The sequence below is a fragment of the Moschus berezovskii genome, chromosome 20, assembly GCF_049115385.1.
Source record: "Moschus berezovskii isolate FMDL1 chromosome 20, NW_MosBer_1.0, whole genome shotgun sequence".
In the NCBI taxonomy this organism is placed as follows: Eukaryota; Metazoa; Chordata; class Mammalia; order Artiodactyla; family Moschidae; genus Moschus; species Moschus berezovskii.
Window position 1 is genome coordinate 61,720,479 of NC_142479.1, and position 21,261 is coordinate 61,741,739.

Consider the following 21,261-nt stretch of genomic DNA (forward strand, 5'->3'; position numbering starts at 1 on the left):
ACACACAAACACGATCAGAGCCCACAGGAGGTACCCATGATACTAGAACTCAGGCAAAAGCACTCCTGGAGGGCAGCTGCTGGGTGTGGTGCAGATCTGGACCTAGTCTGTCCCCCTCCTCATGCCAGGACAGCATTGCTCACTAGCAAACAGCCCCCGCACCCAACCCGAGCCCAACTGTGGGGCCGCTTCTCACTGGCTGCTCGTATAACTTGTTATAATGAAGTTAAACTAGTTTAACTACTTCCTACTTTCCTCTCATGTGGCCATAACCAGAGGTTAGTTGCAGGTAGGACCTGATATCACATGTGAGAATACCCAGTCCCCTGGCCAAGGAGTGCCTTTGTTTTAGCCAGAAGAGGTGGCTTTTGAGGCAAGAGCCCACCCTGACTCCTGGCATCCCCGGCCCACAGAGGGCTTTAGGCAAAGATGGCCCTCTGGGGCTGTGCTGGCTCTGAAAGCACAAGGGAGGTCGCCTGGGGGCTGCTGGTGAGGGAGGGCACACACAGGCCCCTGACTGGGAAGTCAGTGTCTGGCTCACACACTCTCCACACTCAGACACTCCTGAAGTGTTTATTCCATAATCAGTTACTGCAGAGGAGAGAAACCCAATTGTACATAGGTTGAAAGCAAAAAATATACAATTTCACACAATAGATCCAGTTTTCAACCCCAACAGGTATACAGGTACAATACAACACAGAGTCAGTGAAGGAAATCTAACAGCTCAGGCTTCATAAGCACTGAGGAAACCAAGAACGTCGCTACCAGCCATGTTAACAAAATTCAAGTGCTTTGAAGAACCAACTGGAGGCCTATCCACAGACGTCTTTCGTTTCACAGGATGAGCCCTGATACGGAGTTTAATGATTCTGTAATTTCCAATTCTTTGCTAGCCCTTTCTGTTTATGGGAAAACTGTTCTCTTCCATTTCTCTTTAAGGCAAGCTCACACGAGCACTACATGCCAGATGGGGGTTCCCGTCAGGAGCCACGTGGGTGAGCCAGGCCCACAGTACATGAGGAGGAAGATGGAGGGGGGAGGCGGGGAGAGGCAAGACCATCGAGAAGCTACCTCATCTGAGGTTGGGGACAGAATGGCTATCACCTGTCTGATCCCACCCAGAGAAGAATGGAGCAGGCGGACTCCTGAACACAGTTTGGCCTAAGCAGGTCAGCAGCCTCTCCTGTCCTTCCATGTGTAACACCTGTCACCCTTCGCCGGCCTCCCTCTGCCTTGCGGTGAGTTCACCTAAAGACTGAATGTGAAAGCATGAATCTGGGGTATAAGCTGCCAGAGCCTGCCAGTTGGAGGGGCTGGTCCCAGGAGGCAGCTGCACCTGCACTCTGGCCACTGCGGCAGCGAGAAACGCGGCACACTGTTGCCAGAACTGTTTCTCTAGAGAAACTAAAAATCCAGATTCATATGAGCCCCCCAATCCCAAAAGGATGCGGTTTATTCACGTTCTGGCAAAACCATTCTCAGGAATAAAAAAACATGGTTTGTAAAAACAAGAGCCAACTGGGAAGACCACAGACCATGGCCCACAACCCCGCAGCCTGCCTGCTTCCTGTCATTTCCACATCGAATCTCTCTGAGGTATGTGAATCACCACTTCTGGGGCCTTAACTCTCCACAGGACACTTTTTGGATTTTTTTTTAAGCCTTTTAAAAGGCAGTAGTCTGTCTCCATTCTTGTTCTTTGGAATTTTTTAGTATTAAAGGGAACTCAGATTGGGACAACCCTTCTCTCCTGTTAAAATATTCCAATTACACACATATTACGAAGATAGCACCACATCGAACTGAGGGGGCTGCCGACAAATGGGGGTAGCAGAGGATTCTGAAAAACCAAAGTGGTAAAAGGAAGGCTGAGCTGTTTTCTTCAAGTGTCTCTGATACCCACACAGGGTAGCGCCTCCGTCCTTAGGCAGCTGACAGGCCTGCCTCCCAGTCTCCTCGATCTTCACCACTTGATGTCTCGGCTGTCAGCGGGCTGCCCTGGGCCCTGGTATGCAGTATGCAGGGCTTCCTGGACATGGGGGGAGTCGGTGCCATCCAGCCACTCCTCATATAACTCCTGCACATGGGTGCTGGCCTCTGGGAGCTGCACAGGGATGTCAGCGTAGATGCCTTTCATCTTCTGCAGCAGGGCCTTGTCTGTGCGCCCGTCCGTGGTCTGGGCTTGGCCTCTGCCATTAAGGCATCCTGAAAAACACAGGGAGCTTACTCTTCCCCTGCTTTCATCTTAAAGGGGAGACGATTCTGGAAGAGCAGAGCAATGATGGCAGTGTGCAGTGTCTTGTGGCCAAGGCCTGGGCCCCAAGAATCCGGGCACAGGTTCACAACCCCAGGTGCTTCCTATTCTCTCCTCTTTATACTACCCAGGAAATGTTTTTACTTAAAGCTGAAATTACTTGGCAACCTTTTAGAATTGGATGCTATGCACGCCCGTCTGGATTTCCAGTTTCTCTTGGAATTCATCAAAACCAGGAGAGCAGAGAAAGTGTTAATGAACAGCTAAATCACTGGTGTCTGCATAAAGCCTTAGTGTGAGTCCACACGTGGGCTGCATCAAGGAGAGACAGGGGCCCGGGATCCATAAGCCACACGGCAGCCCAAACCCAAACACCTTGGACTGAATGAAGAACATGCCTTCTGCATACTAGTGCTATACGTGTGTGCATGCGTGCTAAGTCGCTTCAGTCATGTCTAATTCCTTGTGACACTATGGACCGCAGCCTGCCAGGATACTCTGTTCATGGGATTCTCTAGACAAGAACACTGGAGCAGGGTTCCATGCCCTCCTCCAGGGGGATCTTCCTGACCCAGGGATTGAACCTGAGTCCCTCATGTCTCCTGCACTGGCAGGTGGGGTCTTTACCATTAGCGCCACCTGTGCGGCTTATTCTCAAACGCATAGATAATATGATTTCTAAGATACAAATTCAGTTAAAAGAACTTGCAGCAAATTTCCCAACCTCCCTCCCCTGACCCCTTGGCTACACCCAAAGGCTACCCTCTGGCCCTCCCACCTCACTCCTCATTTCCTGCAGGGCTCAGAGAGGCCAAGCTCAGCCTGGCCTCTCGAGTCTTACCGCCAGCACAGGCAAGAACCTCCACAAAGTGGTATGGGAACTTGCCCTTCTTCAGCTTTAGGACTACATTCTGGATGTTTCGAAAGCCATAAGCCGCAGCAAAGCGCAAGAGGACCTCTCCGCTCTTCTCGAGGGTGACCTCCTGGAAGTCTTTGTTCCTATGAAATCAACAATACAAACTATGACCCTCAGGGTCCTTCCTCTGTGGTTGGAGGACTATTCCAATCTAAGTTAGGGATGTTAGCAAAATTTAAGTCTGTGAGTAACACATCAAAGGTCTTTTGATCTTGACTGGTGTGAACTCTATAAATAGGATCTCCCCTCAGACCTGCAGTGGCTGTTGGGGGCAGGGATCCTATTCTAAAGTTTACACCTGACATGCAGTGCTGACCACACACAGCCCCACGCACCTCAGGGCCCGGTAGGTGACCTCCCCTACATCCTCGTTGAACAGCTCCTTGGCCGCGTGTCTGAAGATGTGTGCCAGGTACCCGTCAGAGCCGGCTCCATCGTGGCGCCTCAGCTCCTCCTCCTTCACATTGCCAAACCTCACCAGGCAGGAAAAGCGAGGGCAAAAGTTAAATCCGACTCTCCAAGTTTTATGATGCAAGATTGCAAAACCCTTTACAAGTACAAAAACCTCCTCTGTGCTGGAGTTCACTGAAGCCTGCAGGTGTGCCCACCGCTGCCCAAGTGACTCCTCTGAATGTACAGGCATCAAGCCTCAACCCTTAGAACCTCAGAACTCGGGGTATGAGAACTGGGCATCTGAGGGCCACACAAGAGAGCATGCTGCCATCTGTGGCCAGCCAGGGGGAGGCCTCTGGGTCCGCTTAGGCCCAAGCATGGGCTCTGGCCGGAAGGACGCCAGCTGCTTATGTTCTAAGGACCTCAGTCCGCCTTCCACACCAGGGCCACATGTGGTCCTGACATCACTGCTTGGAGGACCTGTCATGAATTCCATGCCCTGGGGCACAGGATACAGCAGGAGTGTGGCTGGTGGTTGGGGCGACCACTGATGGCAGAAACCCAGGCTGCTGCTCTTGGGCAAACGGACCTGAGGGAGCCATTGTGTGGGGGTGCCGCCTCCATCCCCTGGGAGATTCCGCCTCCATCCCTCGGGAGGTCCAGGTGTGATGTCAGGAACATGTGAAGTTCAGAAAGGAGGGTGTTGGTGTCCACAGCAGACCACAGGCTGAATTGCATCCACTCAGCATGCCACTGGTCATGCTCTATTCAGAGCCAAGGATTGTAGAGGGGCGATAAGGTGGCCTGCCACACCAGGAGCCATACCACACTCATGCCTCAGCAGAGCAGGTGGCCTCATTATAAAGGAGGAAGGTCCTGGGCTGAGAACCTGGTAGAGATCACAAGGTCATACTGGAAGCTCCCGAGGTGCAAGAGTGCTCCTCCCTGCAGAGGCACTTACAGAGTGTCCAGGGCAGCATCTCTCACTGAGACATCACTCTGCTCCATCATCTGAGCTATTTCACCTACAAGCAAAGAAAGGACATTAAGATGCCAGCAACGTCCCCGGGGACACGTGTGCTTTCTGCTTTGCTCTGAAGGAAGAAGCTTCACTGTGTCTCCAGCGTGGGTGTGGCTGTCAGGCCCTCATCCTGGACACACACCGGCCGCTGGGCTGGTGCGCCGGCCTCCTCCCAGTGGCCTTTCCCGAGGCCCCGCCCTCACCTGAGGTCAGCACGCAGTCAGTGCCACGGGAACCCCGAGAGGCCGTGAGGACGTCTTCCTGAAGGGCCTCCAGCTTCTTGTCGTAGCACGGTGCCACGATGACGTGGAAAATCTTGTCTGGGGATAGGTTCTGTGCAGAAAGAGCAAACCCATGACGGGGGCCGTGCAGGAGGGAGAAGGCAGCCAGATGGAACAGGCCTGGTGCTTTCCTGGGTCCAAGCCCCACCCCCCACAGAACAAGGTCCTGAGCCGTGATGCCCCCAAGTCCACCCACCGTGTCACTGTGCTGCAGACCTACTGCCTGGACACACAGGGAGAGGCCTGCCACCTGTTTCCTCTGAACCAAGCGCACAATGATCAAACAAACATGGTGATCACAAGCTGCTGCTGGGCTGTAAATGAACCCTTGGCCATTTCCCCACACTTTCCGGACGCTTCCCATGCAACAAGGCTGCCCCTTTCCATGTCTCCGGCTGAGCCAGAATTGCTGGCACCACCAGGAGCCAGCAGCTGAGTGACCGTCTTGGAGCCAGGTGTCTGGGCACCCCCCTCACTCATCAGGACCTGGGCCCAAGACCACTGTGCACACACCTGGGGGAACCTCCTCCACCCTCCCTTGCTCGCCCTCAGTCCCATCAGCACCTGTCATCACATGGAAGCTTGTTGCCTGACCTGAATGCTGCCCTTGGAGAAAAGGCCAGCTTACCTGCCGTCTGGCAAAGTAGTCCTTCACCAGGGATCCCATGATCTGCTGGGGAGACTTGGCAGTGCAGAGGTGAGGGGTGACGGGGTGACCCAGCACCCGCTCAGCATAGCGGACCCAGCCTGAGGAGGGAAGGGGTCCATGTCAGCTCCTCACGGCTGCCCCACTGGAGTACAGCCGGGACACCTCATCTTCTGGCCACCCCAGACATGCATGACAGGCTCCCTCCAACAAGCCACCTCTCTTCAGAGGCTCGGCCAAGGGAACCCCAAGGGCATGTGTCACAAGAATGGAAGGTGCCAGGGATGGGTGCCTCCCTCAGCCCCAGATCAGAGAGGACAGAGCAGGAGAAAGGTAGGAGCAGGGGTAGCAGGCTCCCCAAAATTGAGAACAAGCTTGGAGGAGCAGCTATCATGCACTGTCCTGGGCAGCTTGCCTCCAGATCCACCCTGCCAGCTGCTGAGCTGCTCTCACAGCCAGGACGGGCAGCCACAGCTCAGACAGGGGCCAACAGCCACCAGGCCCACAAAGCTTCACTCATCTACTGGAATTTAACAGTCCAGTAACTTCCTACTTTTAGGACAATTAAATACAAGAAATCCACACCCCCCTCAAGCAACATAATGAACAGCACAACCTGCAGTGTGACCACGGCATGCCCAGCGTGGTCCTGAGCATTTCCCCTGAGCCGCTGACTCCCACCATGCCCTCTGAGTGCACCACTGCTGCCATGGTTCCCAGAAGGGACACAGGATGGAGAGGTCAGTGGACCACAGAGCCAGCAGCTCAACCTGCAGGGGCTACAGCTCGTCTCCTTCTCCTGCTGGGGACGGTAATGAGAGTGTCTGGTGACAGACTGGCACATACACCACAGCATCATGAGACGGGTGGGGAAGGTGAGCAAACCTGGAGGCAAGTTGCCCACCAGGTCCCCAGGGCAGCCCACCTCCCCATGCCCACTCCTGTGGGGAGGAGCAGCAGGCACCAGCCAGCCAATCTCATCTGAACTCAAACCACAGCCATCACCCACTCGCCGGCCTGAGCGCATGCAGGGAATGTCCACTGTCACCAGCAGAAGCCCCACAGAGAGATGCCGCTGGAGGATGGCCCCCCTCGTTCCCAGCCTCTGCACGTGTGCATGGAATGGTTCATGTTAGAACAGAAAACTAGGGCATTCCCCAGCTGTCCAGTGGTTAGAGCTCACTGCTCTGGCTGCCAGGGCCCTGGGTTCAATCCCTGGACAGGGAACTGCATGGGATGGCCAAAACAAATAACAAAAGGAGAAAGAAAAACTATCCAAGGCCTTGGAGCGTTTGGGGGCTCAAGGCCACTCCCACTACAGGTCTGCTTTGAAAGGCCCCTGTGCACCCTCAGTGCCCGCACCTCCACACTTGGCTCCCAGGCAGACCCCAGCTGCAGGCTGTGTGCCGTGAAGGCCTGGCACCAGATCAGGCAGGTCACAGGCTGGTAGAGGCAAAGGCCCTGGGGGACCTCCTGGCTTGCAAACAAAGAGGACCAAACAGGGATGACGAGGAAGAACCAGGTCACAGGATCCACAGCACCCGGCACGAGACCAGAGTGGCAAGCACTCTGGTACCCCGATCAGAACTTGCTACTGGCACCAGCATGGGGCCTGGTCAGCCCTGCTGGCCGTCCAGCTTTGTGGCAGCATAGTGTGGACAGGGCACCCATGTCCTGCTCTGTCAGACCACCCACCTCTTCTCAGGGACCCTCTCTGAAGGCAGAGAAGAAACGTGCTCCAAGAAGTGCCTGGTACAGGTGCCAACTCTCTATTCTCCCTGCTGGACTGGAGAGATTACTTCCCACACTCCAGTTCAAAGAGTGCTCCTGGTAGGGTCTCACAAGGCCCAAAGCCCTTGAGCACGACCATAGCTGAGCAGCTCAATACACCCTCGCCCACTTCCCCCCCACCAGGCAAAGGTGCACTGGAAAGGTGGCACTCCACCGGCTTGTTGGCAGCAAGGGCCCACCCAGATGTCCCTGTCCCAGCCAGGATGCGCTGCCCTCCAAGCAGTCTGAGGAAGCACAGGGACCCTGCGTGCGGAAGCTAGTGAGTCAGTCCAGGGCCATCCACAGCCCGATTCTGCACACCAGGTCAGGTCATCTGACCTTGATGCTGCTTTAATTTCTCTAAGCTGTAGTAGGAAAGCAAAACATCAGGGCCAAATCCTAGAAAAGGGTTAGTTTCGAAGCAGCTCTCACCTTATCTCCCTGAATTTGAGAGGAGGCATAAACCTGAACAGTTACAGCTTTGACTGGCTTAGCTACAGAGAATTCCTGGAGGAGAAAGCCTTATCATCTGAGAGCCCTGAAGAGCTCAAGGAGGCCACTGAAAGCAGTGAATGCCAAGCTGGTGGAGGAGGGAGAGCTGGCGTGCAGCAGCAGCAGGTGGCCCAGGTCTCCACCAGCGCTGCCCTCACTCCTTGGACAGAAGGGCATGTGCTTTCTGCAAGAATCCACCACCTGTCTACTACCCACATCAGCGGTGCTAGTTCCTGCCAGGAGTGGAGGCTTCTGTTTAGGCTCCATCCAACAGGGCTGCCCATGTAAGGGATCCATCACTATCTGCTGGGATGGTGTCAGGACAGCACAGGAATCCCTGTGATCCTGCTGACTGGAAGGTGGATGGGAACTCTGGAGCCGCTTCTCCGGGGGCACAGGCTGAGCCTGGGTCATTTTATGCTGCCTCTTTCTTGGGTGGGCGGGACTGAGCCACAGTGACCAGCAGTGTGTGCCACTGAGTGAGAGCCCCGCAAGGAGCCGGTGCTGGGACCCCAGAGGCAGGGGCACCACTGCAAGGCCCCTATGGAGCTGGGTGGTTCCCCGAGGCCTCAGCTGTGCAAACCTACTCCTCAGCAGCTGTGCAAACACCTACAAGGACATAAACACAAAGGTGGACACCACGGCCCAGCAAAGTGTGCATTTAGTCAGTTTATGCGTAGGCCCTGGATACAGTCACTGCCTGACATGCCTGGAGAACTGGAAGCATCCCCCTGGGGCTTATCTTTCCAGAAGGATAAACCCCACCTGATGCTGAGCACCTCCTGCCAGCCTGTGGGCCACTGAAAAACATGTTCAGTTAATGAGTCGATCCATGTGCCTCTTAAGACAGATGGCAAGTTTCCTCTCCATGGTTTTACAAGTAGATGGCAAGTATTTCCAAATTCTAAGCAACCATACATAAACATTCCATCTTATTAATCATAATCCCAATAACTGATGAGTGACATATAAAATGCTAGAAAAAGTTGGAACCATGAGGGATAAACTGAGAACAGAAATGTGAACAAAACCCCAAGATTAAGTAAACCACAACTCTCATAGACCTGATTGATTTAGAAATAATTTTTCACTAAATGTCACTTAACAGTATAACAGCACAGCCATCCTTCATCATCTTTAGAATTTTCTTATTCCAAACCTTCTATTTTTTCATAATTAAAATAAACCCTGTGATAAAATTTCTGTACCTCAGATATCAGGTTCTATATAATAATCACAGATTTGTTTAAAAAGTGTTCCAAAATGGAATTTAGTATTAATGTAAAGTAATATTTTTTAAAAGTAATATTTTTTATCATGTAATTTCTATTTAAGCTGGCAAAGGATCCATGGGTGTTCACCATATTACCTGTAATTGTTTGGATGTGTGAAACACATCATACTTTAAAAAGAGATTTATTCTCCTTTAACACATGATATGTTTGTCTTAAACTTCAGAAATACGTATAAATGAAGATAAGCAATTAATACTCGGCTGTCAGGTCTCCCCACTAAATCACCCAGAATTAATAAATATGTTGGTCAACATAAAACTACTCAAGGCCCAAACTCCTCTCCAAGACTCACTGCCCCTGACCTTGGCCCATTGCCCAGGCCTGCCCCCAGACGGAGACTGACGAGAAAAGGCGCATCAGGCCCCCGCAGACACAGCCGCAGACACAGCAGCATCCCCGTGCTCACCAGGACAGGCAGAGGTCAGCATGGGTAACGCAGGCTCTTCCTCATTGTGCTGGCGGAATCGACGCACAAACTCTTTCTGACTCTCCAGGATGCTGAAATCTGCAGCAATTGTTGTATCAAAGACATAATGCACCCCTGTGGGGAAAGAGGTGTGTTGGGCTCCACATCACAGAATATGAGAATGATCCTCAGTTCGCCTCGAAGACAAACTGAAAGGGCAGACTCCACAGACGTGGCTAGATGCCCAAGTGCAGGACTGTGCCCTTTGCTCTCTCAAACAACAGCACGTATCACCTTTCACAATAAAGCATATATTCTCCTGCTGCTTCTTTTCCCTTTACATCTATATTTACATAAACACCTTGCCATATTCCATATATAAATTAATGTAATTTTACAGGGTATCATTCTTCCAATTCACTGGCTAAATTAAACTCCAGTCTGTAACAGTCTTTGACAGCTCTAAAGTAAATAAGGTGAGCAAACTGGCTGAGCATAGCTTTATAATGGTCTTAATTAATGACTACGTTGAGTTTTAACTTGTCTTTCTCTTTTTCGCTAGTTGTGCTGCACCAGCTCAGCAGTTGCTGATCGAGGGCTCCAGGGCACATGGGCTTCAGTAGTTGCAGCACACAGGCTTAGTTACTCTGAGGCACATGGAGTCTTAGTTCCCTGACCAGGGATCGATCCTGAGTCCCCTGCACTGCAAGGCAGATTCTTAACCACTGGACTACCAGGGAAATCCCTAACTTTTCTTAATAAATGTATGCTTCTTTGTTTTTCAACTACAGTTGATATACAGTATAAAGGACAGATAGGCAAAGCAGTGGTTCACAATTTTTTACAGTTACGCTGCATTTATAGTTATTATAAAATATTTGCTATAGGGAATTCCCTGGTTGTCCAGTGATTAGGGCTTGGCGCTTTCACTTCTGTTGCCCAGCTTTAATCCCTTGTTAGGGAATAAGATTCTGCAGGTCTCATGGCATGGCACCCCCCCAATTTTTTTTCTATATTCCCTGTGTTGTACAACATATTCCTATAGCTTATTTTATACCTAAAAGCTTGTACCTCTTAATCTGCCACCTCTATCACGTCCCTCCACTCTGCCCACTTGTAACCACTAGTTTGTACACTACATCTGTCTTTGCCTGTTTTGTTATACTCATGAGCTTGTTGTATTTTTCTTTAGATTCTACTTGTAACAGATTTCATACAGTATTTGTTTTTCTCTGTCTGACTTATTTCATATGGTGGTATCATACCCACCAAGTCCATTTATGTTTCTACAAATAAGTTCATAATATTGGAAAATAAGCCTAAGACAAAAAATATGCTTTAAATAATTACAGTAAATAGAGCAAATAATTTAAATATCTGCAACCAGTCTAAATCTTAAGAGCAGCCAGTTATTCTTAAAAAGAAATATTGTATCAAGTTAGAGTTATCTTAAAAAAAAAAACAGTTTCACTGTAGATATATTTTATTAACGTATAACATCCAACTATTAAAAAAAATCTCCCCCCCTCCAAAATAGGGCCTTTCACTATGAGGAAGCAGACCATTTTAAAACTTTGATCTTTGGTAAAATTCAGCTAAGCTTAGGCTTTTTAAGACTAAAAGCATAAAGGATGACTTAAGGAGTCCTCGTTTGCAGCTGCGGCTTTAGTTTTGGTTGTGGCCCGCTGTACACCAAGAAACAGCTCTGCACAGAAATCAACATGCAGCAGCGAGGCAGGCAGGCTGGTGCGAGGACCTTTAGACTGCGTGTCACTTTATTGCTAACCCCAATGTATTTATATCTTTAAAAAGCCATTGAGGAACAACAAAAACTCTTACTTGGCAAACAGCTCAAGTTTTCCTCTTCAGAGCCTACCTGCAGGACACTTTAATTTGGGGGGAAGTTAAAGTGTGACATGACAGACTGGACAGAAGCATTCTGACCGCTCTTTATGAGGCAGTACTACTCTAGTACTCATTCACATTTGAATTCTCAGGTACTGAAATGACTAGCTTTCACTCTTCACACAAAGGACACTCCATTCCCTTCCTGCTCTGCTCTTCAGAGAGCTTCCTGGGAAATCAGATGCCAGTCACTGCAGACGTGATCCTCCATCAGATAACTGTAAGCCCTGTGAGCCAAGCAACTTGACACTGCTGGGCAAGTGTGGGTCCCAGGTGTCCCCAGTTACGTGCCCTAAGATGGTCCTTTGTTGTCCCCAGAGGGGCCAGCGCCAGCCGTAAGACAACACCCATCAGCATGGCAAGGGTAAGTGACACCTGCCTACCATGCGTGGGTCAGAGGCATGGTCCTCTTACGTTCCACAAGACTCTCAAGGAAGTCCTTATCTATCCTGTGCCCTTGAAAATTGAACTCTAGAGATAAAAAGGGCAGATAAAAACTCAAGTTATAAATTCGAATTATACCAAATTTATTTGCTATAAATAATATCAAAAGGCAGCTCACCAAGACTTTTGAGGAAACCACAGAGCCTTCTGGATGCATCAGTCACACTGAGGCTGAATTTAGCAGCAAAATAAGGCAAAGACTGAGGACACACTGACACTGCCAGCACCTTGTGCTTTGAGGTATCACATTTCTAGGAGAAATAGAGAAGAACATTGTATATGTGGTGATTACAAAGGGAGTGAAAGTAAGACACTTTTAGAACAAACAGAGTGTAACAGATGCCCAATGGAAAGACTAATAAAATACACAAGACACTGGCAAGCATAATTAAGGAAAAAGGAGAAAAAAAATTAGACTGAAAAATGAGACATCCCAAGAGATTTTGTCAATTTTAAGAACAACATTAAATCAGAAATACTGAATATATATATCAATATTACATATAAATGCAAATATCTTGATAAATACATTTAAAAGAAAAAATAAAAGTTATATACCTATAAATAACTGAAATGATCCATAACAATGAAGTTACACGAAAATGGGGCCCTGAGGTCTGTCCCCAAGAGGTCTCAAGCCCAGGTCACTTAGTGGTAAATTTTAGCAAAATTTTAAGTCATACATAATTCTCATCTTCTATGAACTCTTCTAATAAATACCAAACAAACAAATGTGAAACCAGCCTATCAACACCCTGAAACCAAAACCAGATGCTGGCAGTTCAAGAAATCCCTAGAAAAATATGAACAAATTGAGTTCAGAGGCGTGCTGACTCATCACGGACATGCAGGATGCAAGCTTGGGGAGCAGTGTGAGAGAGCATGTCAGGCATTAGAAAGTCAGCAGTGGGATCCCCTGACCTGGGGTCAGAAAGAAGACGCAGGATTATGACAGAGGGTGTTCAGGTCAGACACCACCTGCACATTAGGAAAAGTGGAAACTTGGACAGCAGTGTTCAGACCATCCACTGCAGTCTACCTATGGACTGGCCACAGACAGGACAGTCTGGTCCCGTCCGCCTGCCCCTGCCTAGCAGCTCAGGTGAGACAATGCTGAGGCTGCCTGTCCCCTCTGGATGGGATCCCACCTTCACATGATGCCTGGGAAGCCCACACCGCCAGGGCCATCAGGGCACCAACCTGGCACACACTGACCTCCGGCTCCCTGACAAGCTCCTATGATGCCCAAGTCAGCCAGGCATGGTCTCTGTGGTTTGTGACCAAGAGCATCCTAATGTAAATTTGGAAGCAGGAAGAAGAGAGTACAAATTTCAAATGCTAATGAAGGGGGAAGGATAGAGGGTGGTCTGCCCCAGGTTCAGCAGTCAGACTCAGCAATTCCAGTCCCTCTGTCAGACACCCTGCCCAGGGAATTTCAAGGGCTCACCCCTCACTTCATTCTCACTTAAACTTCTCCTCTGAGGGAGCTAATCTGTGACTAAGAGGGAATCAGCCTGAGCCCCAGAGCTCAGGAACCCCAGAGCCCCAGAGCCAGCAGAGAAATAGGAACTGCTTTTTCCTGTGGCAGCCCTGAATGACTGACTCAGCCAAACCCAGAACCCTCCATTCCTAAGCTTTCAGTTTCATGAAATAACTAAGCATTTCCTTTCTAGGCTAGTTTGACTTGGGTATCCATTTTCTATAGCTGATATACTGATTGGTGTGAGTATCTACGTCTCTTTAATAGTAAAAGACTCTGCAAAAACCTAGTTAATAGTAAAACTTCACCAGCATTCCCACTGAAATCAGAAACAAGATATTGGTGGTATTATTTTTACCACCAATGTAATTTCAGGTTTATTTAAAGGTCCTAGACCATACTATCAGAAAAAATAAAATGTATACAGGTTGGAAAGAATGAGACTTGCTATTTGCAGTCAGTACACCCAGAAAGCAACCTGGGCCTCACGTGGTACCTACACTGCCACGTGGGCCAGAGCACCCAGCATTGTGTTCAGAGCCCGTACAAACACTTCCTGGAAAGCAGCTGTGAGGGCTGCTCACCAGGTCAGATTGAGGGCAAACCAAGACATGCTTTTCAGCCTCATCTCCCTCCGTCTCTCCTGTCTTTCTCTTTCACCTGTCTTCCTGAGTGACTTCGGGTAGTTCCATCTATACAGAGGTCTGCAGGAATGAGCTGAAGGACTGTGGCCCTAACCTCTGAGAAAGCCCCAGAGGCAGAGAAATAGCAGCTCAGCTGCCACGCCATCCCATGACCAAGCATGCGGAGGCCTCCCCCGAGCCAGGGGAGCCTGGCTCGTGGTGCCAGTCACAGTTGCTGCCCACATCAGTGAGGGAGTGTGACTGTGGGTGGGGTTTTATTGACAGGGAGAGTCTGTGGAGAGGGTCAGCTATCACAAGGGACACAAGTCAGGGCCAAGATGCGCTCCCTAAGTCCCAGCAGAGGCTTCATGCCTCATCTTGACCTCCACCCACCTCTGGTGCCAGTGAGTGCCCGGGATGCCATACCTTGTTAAGGTTCAGAACTTGGAAGAAGTCCTTGGCGTTCTGCTGGGAAACCTGGATTCCTTCCTCCGCAGACACACAGCTGTCACAGGCCAGGCAGTCACTCAGAAATATCTTGGCATCAGCCAATTTATGGAATTCTCCCTTCTGTGAAAGAAAAGATGATGTTATGGCCTAATTCTTCAACAGAACTGTTTAATCTGGCTTCTTTAGGAAAAGTAACAGCACAAGCATAATACAGAAATTGCCACAAATTCTCTGAGGGTCCCGTAGATGGCAATGTGTTGGGACTGGACCGACACCATCAAATGCAGCTTCTCCTGCCCCCACATCCCTCCCTGCTGCCTCTGGGGGCTCCTGATTGGGCCTGCTCTGTACTCCCCGATGAGCTTGCTTAGTCTTTGGACTCTCCTCAGAAGCCTCCCTGACAGGCTTAGAATGGCATAGCTCACTGCTGACCTGCGGGCATCAGGGTTGTCATGCCATCCAAGTCTGAGTTGGGACATTCAAACTCACATCTCAGTGACTCTGTTCCCCTGGACACCAAGATGACAACCCTCGGCTGCTTTGTCTTCTCCTGGCTGCCCCTGCGCCCACTCACTCCCTGAAGCGCACTCCCCAGGCTGAGGTCCACTAGAAGACAAGCCACATCTCTGCTGCTGGAGGTCCCCTTCCCCATCACTCTCCCCACTCTAATTTCCGGTCACCCTGGCTCTCCTTGCCATGAATCTCCCTGAGGGAAACACTCCCTAGAAAGCCTGGTTCACCCCTCAGACCCTCATGGACACCTGCCAGAACAGCTCTGAGCACCTTCTCCCTGAAACACAAGCTCTGAGGGAGGAACCTTGTCTCATGCCCTTCTCTTCTCTGATATCCCCTGTATACAGTAGACGCTCATTATGTGGTGAATGAACATACAAATATTCTGAAGCCTATTAGAGCCACTGCAACAAATTAATGAAATCTGACGGTTGTACACTGCTCTTTCAAACATGATTTGGTAAGCGAGGACTTGGGGAGTAGGGTGGCCCTCCTGTGCACAGCAGCGCTGAACAGGAATGCACGCTGTCACCTCCCTCCTCCCCAGGTGCCTGTGTCACTGTACAGTGCTCACTCTGGGACCTTGTTATGCTGCAGATGCTAATTCATGAGGTATGGATGGGAGGCAAGAGTCTGCCCTTTTAACAAGTCCTGAAGTGGGGCCAGAGCAGCTGCTCCAAGGGTCTGAAGCATGTGGCCTTGTACACAGCCGGCATCTAATAGACGTGGTTGAGTTGCACTGAGAGTTCTGCCTCAGCTGCCCCTGTGGAGGTGCCCAGGACAACACTCTGAGCTGCCAGGGGAAGCAGGGCTTCCTCTTGGCCTGCTAGCCACATGCTATGCTCATCGTCCTAGAGCCCCTCATGGGCCAGGTCTGCTTCCTTCCCCCGTCACAGTCCTTTCTCTTTCTCTTGTTTCATCCTAATCATGAGCATTTTCTACAGAAGCCTGTCCGTCTCTCCTTCTCTCCAATTAGCCACACTTCTCAGAGCAGTTATCAGGCCCCCAGTCAAGCCCTCCAATCTCTGCCTCTAGGGCATTCTCTCCCTCCCAATATCCAGTCCGATATCCTGCAAAGCTCAGTGTCCACGCAGCTCAAACTGCACTCGGCTCCCTGTGCTGCACCCCCTTTCCTGCTTCCACCACTCTGGCTGGCCCATCCAGGCCCACTTGGCCTCCCAAGTAGCTTCCTTCCTATTCTTCCCCTTCTCCAGACAGCTTAAGCCACCAGCCCTAAGACATGCATCCGATCTGCCTCCTTACCTTTCACACCTTCCCTGTGCTTGGTGAGCCTTTACCCCATTCCCACACCCACCACCTTCAGGTCTCACCACCCCTCAGGGCCTACTCCAGTAGTCACCTTCCTGACCTGTTCATCCTATCAGGGCGTGTCCGCCCACTGTGCTGGAAGGATGCCCACTTAAGCTATGTACACACATTATCTCCCGGCCACCATGGCCCTCGGAGAGAAGTAACCCAACTCCCCATGTCACTGATAAGGAAACTGGGGCTCCCAGGGTGAGATGTCTGTCCCAGGTAGTGCGGACAGAGGGCAGGCATGAGAGGCCCCGGGCCTGCCGCTCTGAGGCTGCAGAGCCCTCGGGGCTCCCTGCCTCTCCTCTGCCTCAGTGTCCCGGGTGCTTGTCTTATCCCCTGCTGCTCACTAAGCCCTACAGTCACCAGAGCACAGAGCAGAGGTACATGAGAGGACCAGACCAACGCCTGTCTGTCTCACTGTTGTATTAGGACCACTAGACGAAAGAGAACACCTGCTGCTTGCTTCTGCAATGTTGCCAATTCTCCCTTTCTAAAACTGGGACCAGAACTTTCTAAGGGAAGAAGGAAACAACCTCCCAGCACTGTGTCCTCCTCTGTAAAATGGAGACAACTGTAGGGCTTACCTGAAATGCTCATTCTAGGCATGGCATGAGATCACACGTATAAAGCACTTTCTCAACTGCCTAGCTCAGGGTATGTATCCAATAAATGTAAACCGTCACTGCTAGCTAAGAAAAACTTAAAAAGTCAAGAACTGAGAGAAAAAACCATTAGAAAAATAAAACTTACAGAATCATGAAATCCAAATTATTTTATAAATTCCTACCTAAAGCCTATCTTTTCACTAAAAAAAAAAAAAAAAAACCCAGAGGTTTAAATGTTACAAAACTATTTCTAAAAAACAGCCAAGGATGACATTTTGCCTTGTTCCTAACATGGTATCCTTTGGCTTGGTGTATTCTGAGAAGAAAATGTTCTTACCTTGAAGACTGTGTGCCTCCAACTGACCAACTTGCATGTTTGTCCCCTGGCAGGGGTTTTTAGCCCCTTCATTTTTTGATTATTTTTTTTTCTTGAAGCAAAGATGTACCTGGTGACATGAGCCCCCAAAGAGGAAAAAAACAGCAACAGCTGTTTACTCCAGGTTGACACAAAAACTGAAAACTACTTGCCTCTCCATTCTTCTGGGCTGGACTTGGTACATCGACTGATGCATTCTCTTGGTCATCGGTTTTTGTTTTTTTACTACATTCCTTGAAAAGGCAAAGGCACATATAAAAGAACAACTTTTAATCTAATTAAGAAAACTGTACATACTAGCTGATGAATTCATTTCGTATCTAGAAATCTTTTCTACAGAAATAGAGGCACTTATAATTGTGGACACACAAACGCACCCATACACATCTCTGTATCTGCAGTGTTTGCAGGAAATGAAAACTAGAAGCAATGTGGTCTCTCATGACAGGTAAATTGGTGCCCGACCACCTGGACGCGTGTATATTTAAAATACAACAAATTTGCACTGTGTGTATTGCTCAGAAAATGCATCTCTTGTATAACATTAAGTGAAAGAAAGAGCAAGTGATGGAACAACATTTACGATAGGATCGAATTTTGAAAAAAACGAACAGAAAACTCCCCGTGCATTACAGCGTAGAAACAAGTGGATAAGGCTATCACAGCTACTATGGTTACTCAGGTGGCAGGAGGCCCAGCCCATTTCCTTCTTGTACTTTTGTATCGTTTTCGTTGCTGTCAAACACGAAAGTTTTCAGGAGACATAAAATCCCCTAAAATCACTTTTGATCACCGTGTCCCTCATTCACACCAAGGCCGGTGTCTGCAACAACTGCGGACTGGTAGCTGATGTTGGTAGGCTTTTCTGGCGGCTTTTGGCTTCTAAGGTACTCTGAAAGGCTATATCTGCGCCCCGACATCATTGCCGCCTCCGGGACACGGGAACGGGAACCGGACGCGTTGGTGGCCCACCCTCAGCCGTCTCCACCCCCGGAAAACTCGAGCTGCGGGCCAGCGCCCAGAGGTTCTGACAGGGAGGCAGAGGCGCTCGGAGCTGCCAAGCTCCCGACACCCCCGAGGCTCCGGGCTCCGCGAGCTCAGGCTCTTCCGCGCCCCGGGCCCTGCCCCCAACCCGGCCCCGGACCAAAAACGTGGAGCCCACCTTCCGCGTGCAGTGCTCACACTTCATCTGGAGCCAGGCAGGCAGGTCCGGGTGCGCAGCCTGAGGAGAGCACCGAGAGACGCGGTCACCGCCGCCTGCCGCCCTTTGTTGTCGTCGCTTCGGTGCTGCCCTACCCCTAGTGGCTCGGCTCGACCAATGAAAGCTCTGGGAGCGGATGCACTACAAGCCTGAACCAATAGGAGCGCAGAGAGAGCGGTGCGGCTCCACGCTACTGGGCTCTGCCTAGGCCAATGAGAATGCGGGAAAGGGGCAAATCAGGACCTAGAGCCAGTCGGAGCGCGCAGGGGCGGAGCTTGGCCCGCCCCGTCGGGACCTTGGGGAGGCCGTGGTCGATTTTCCCTTGGGTTTCCGCGGCGTGTGAGTCTGGTTGCGGCTCTGAGCGGCGTAGCTGACGGACCCCAGGGGGCGGGCCGAGGTCGTTACCAGGACATTCTGGTGTGTCCGCTTAGCGCCAAACACGCGCCACTTTCCAGGTTTAGACTGCTAGAGACGGCGCCGCCCCGGTCCGCCGCCATTTCCGCCTCGAGGCGCGTCACGTATGTCCGGCGCGGAGGCAGTGCGCACGCGCGGCAGGCCGGGAGCACGTGGCGCCGTCGGGAGCGCGAGGAACGTGTGAAGCGTAGGTCGCCGAATCTGCGTCCTTCCGCTGCCTCTGGCAGATCAAGGTGGATACGGGACCAAATGATGACGTTGAACTTTGCCCCCGGCAACATTTTATGTAGTTAGTCCATGGTCATCCCAGCACCATCAGAAATGAGAACTGCGCCTGGAAAATAAAGCACTAGGGTGTCCCTATCAAAAACCCAGCAGTTGACGGGAATCTCAGGAATGGACATTTCTCCCTCCTCACCTGGGGGTGGGGGTGGGGTCACAGGTCAGCAGAACATTCGAGGGTATCCCAAGCCTCAAAACCTTAAAAATATTCCCCTTTAAAACTTTTTTTTAAATTATACCGCTCTTTTACAACCTGCTGTCAGTTAAATTCAGGAGGTTCTATCTGGCTGCTAGATTAATATATTGTATTATTCAAATCTGTGTCAGCACTTCCTCTTGGAAAACATTTTCAAGGGACTTCCATGGTGGTTTGGGTGGTTAAGAATCTGTCTTGTAGTGCAGTGGGTGCTAGCTCCGTCCTTGGTCAGGGAACTAAGCCCAAGTGCCCCACCTACTGAAGTCCATGCACCGCAACTGGGGAGTCTGTGTGACTCAAGGAAAGATCCTGGATGTCACAACTAAGACCCAAAGCAGACCCCCCGCACCATGAGCAACCTGAAGCCAGACGGCGAGCACAGCACCGGCGCGGGCAGTGGCACCAGCGCGAGCACGGGCTCCGGTGGCACCCTGGAGGAGGAGGTCCGGACACTGTTCGTCAGTGGGCTCCCTGTGGATATTAAACCCAGAGAACTCTACCTGCTCTTCAGGCCGTTCAAAGGGTATGAAGGGTCCCTGATCAAGCTCACATCAAGACAGCCTGTTGGTTTTGTGATCTTTGACAGCCGGGCAGGGGCAGAAACAGCCAAGAATACATTGTACGGTATTCGCTTTGATCCTGAGAACCCGCAGACCCTGAGGCTAGAGTTTGCCAAAGCCAACACCAAGATGGCCAAGAACAAGCTAATGGCTACACCAAATCCCACCAATGCTCACCCCACCCTTGGTACACACTTCATTGCACGGGACCCCATGACCTGATGGGGGCCGCTCTGATCCCTGCATCCCCAGAGGCCTGGGCCCCCTACCCTCTGTACACTACAGAGCTAACCCCAGCCAACTCACATACTGCGTTCACCTACCCAGCTGCCGCTGCTGCTGCCACCGCCCTGCATGCTCAGGTGCGCTGGTACCCTTCCTCTGATACCACCCAGCCAGGATGGAAATATTGGCAGTTCTGTTAGTTCTTCAGTCTTGTCACCACAGCTCGAGGCCCCCGACCCACGGGGGAGGAAGCCACCCTTAGGGCCCCCCCTGTCCCCAGGTGGCCCCGCAGAGCTGCTGCTGCTGCCCTCCAAAGACTGTGAATTTTAAACCTGACTCAGTGGACTGTTTTCCTTCCTCTCCAGCCCTGTCCTTGCCCCACAGCCCCACTCCAAGGCTTCATGGCTGGATTCAGGGGTCTTCTCGCTGGGACCCCCAGTCCCAGCGGGGAGGCCTCCCTGGGGACTGAGCAAGGCCCGACCTCCAGTCAAATCTGCTTCCGTAGCCCCACCTCAGAGACACAAGGCATTTAATTTTGCATGTTTTCTGGCATGAATTAAGACACTTAAACTTGTGTATATGTGAGTGTACAGTTTGTTGTGTATATGTAAGTGTACAGTTTGTTCTCACATTGTGTCACCATGGCAACAAGGCCTGGCCACTAACAGTTCATCATTCCAGGTCCCTCTCCCCACACCCCTGCCCTGCACCCACCCTGCTTCAGCGAGGACCAAGCCCTGCAGCCAGTTCCACCCAGAGGCTGGAACCCCAACACCACCACCCTGCTCACTTCCAGGCTGAACAGGAAGGACCACCCAGCCAAGACAGAGCATTTTCCTGGTCATTTCAAATTAGGGTCCTCTGTTTCCTACTCCTCAGATGGGCCAACAACCATTAAGAAAATGCTTTCTCTACCTGTTTCGCTTACCTTTCCCCGGCGCACCCCACCCCTGCCATGGCTCCTTATTCTTTCCAAACTTTGAAAAACCGAAGTGTGAAAAACTTTCACAACCAAAAAAGTGAAAGTATTTTTGTACCCTGTGTAACAAAATATTTATGCAACATAAAGGATTTTTCCGTGTGTGTGTGTGCAATTAATTATTGAAGAGACTGTGTGGGCCTTGTCAGATAAGTTTAATGTTTTTGTTTGAGGCATGAAGAAGAAAAGGGTTTCCATTCTCCAGCAGTGAGCC

General features: G+C 50.7%; 1 protein-coding gene and 1 pseudogene across 1 annotated transcript; one reads left to right on the top strand and one right to left on the bottom strand.

The window, feature by feature from the left end:
- Window positions 1-557: 557 nt before the first annotated feature.
- Window positions 558-18,506, bottom strand: NARF (nuclear prelamin A recognition factor). Its single transcript, XM_055408265.2, has 11 exons — window positions 18,353-18,506; window positions 17,343-17,423; window positions 14,356-14,499; window positions 11,945-12,077; window positions 9,478-9,612; window positions 5,497-5,615; window positions 4,791-4,920; window positions 4,528-4,591; window positions 3,509-3,646; window positions 3,099-3,256; window positions 558-2,208 (listed from the first exon to the last, which is right to left on the bottom strand). The coding sequence occupies exons 1-11, from the start codon at window positions 18,377-18,379 to the stop codon at window positions 1,967-1,969; spliced, it is 1,371 nt and encodes a 456-aa protein (XP_055264240.1). The 5' UTR covers window positions 18,380-18,506; the 3' UTR covers window positions 558-1,966.
- Window positions 18,507-19,601: 1,095 nt separating this feature from the next.
- On the top strand, window positions 19,602-20,603 carry LOC129537918 (RNA-binding protein with multiple splicing 2 pseudogene; annotated as a pseudogene).
- The last annotated feature ends 658 nt before the right edge of the window (window positions 20,604-21,261 follow it).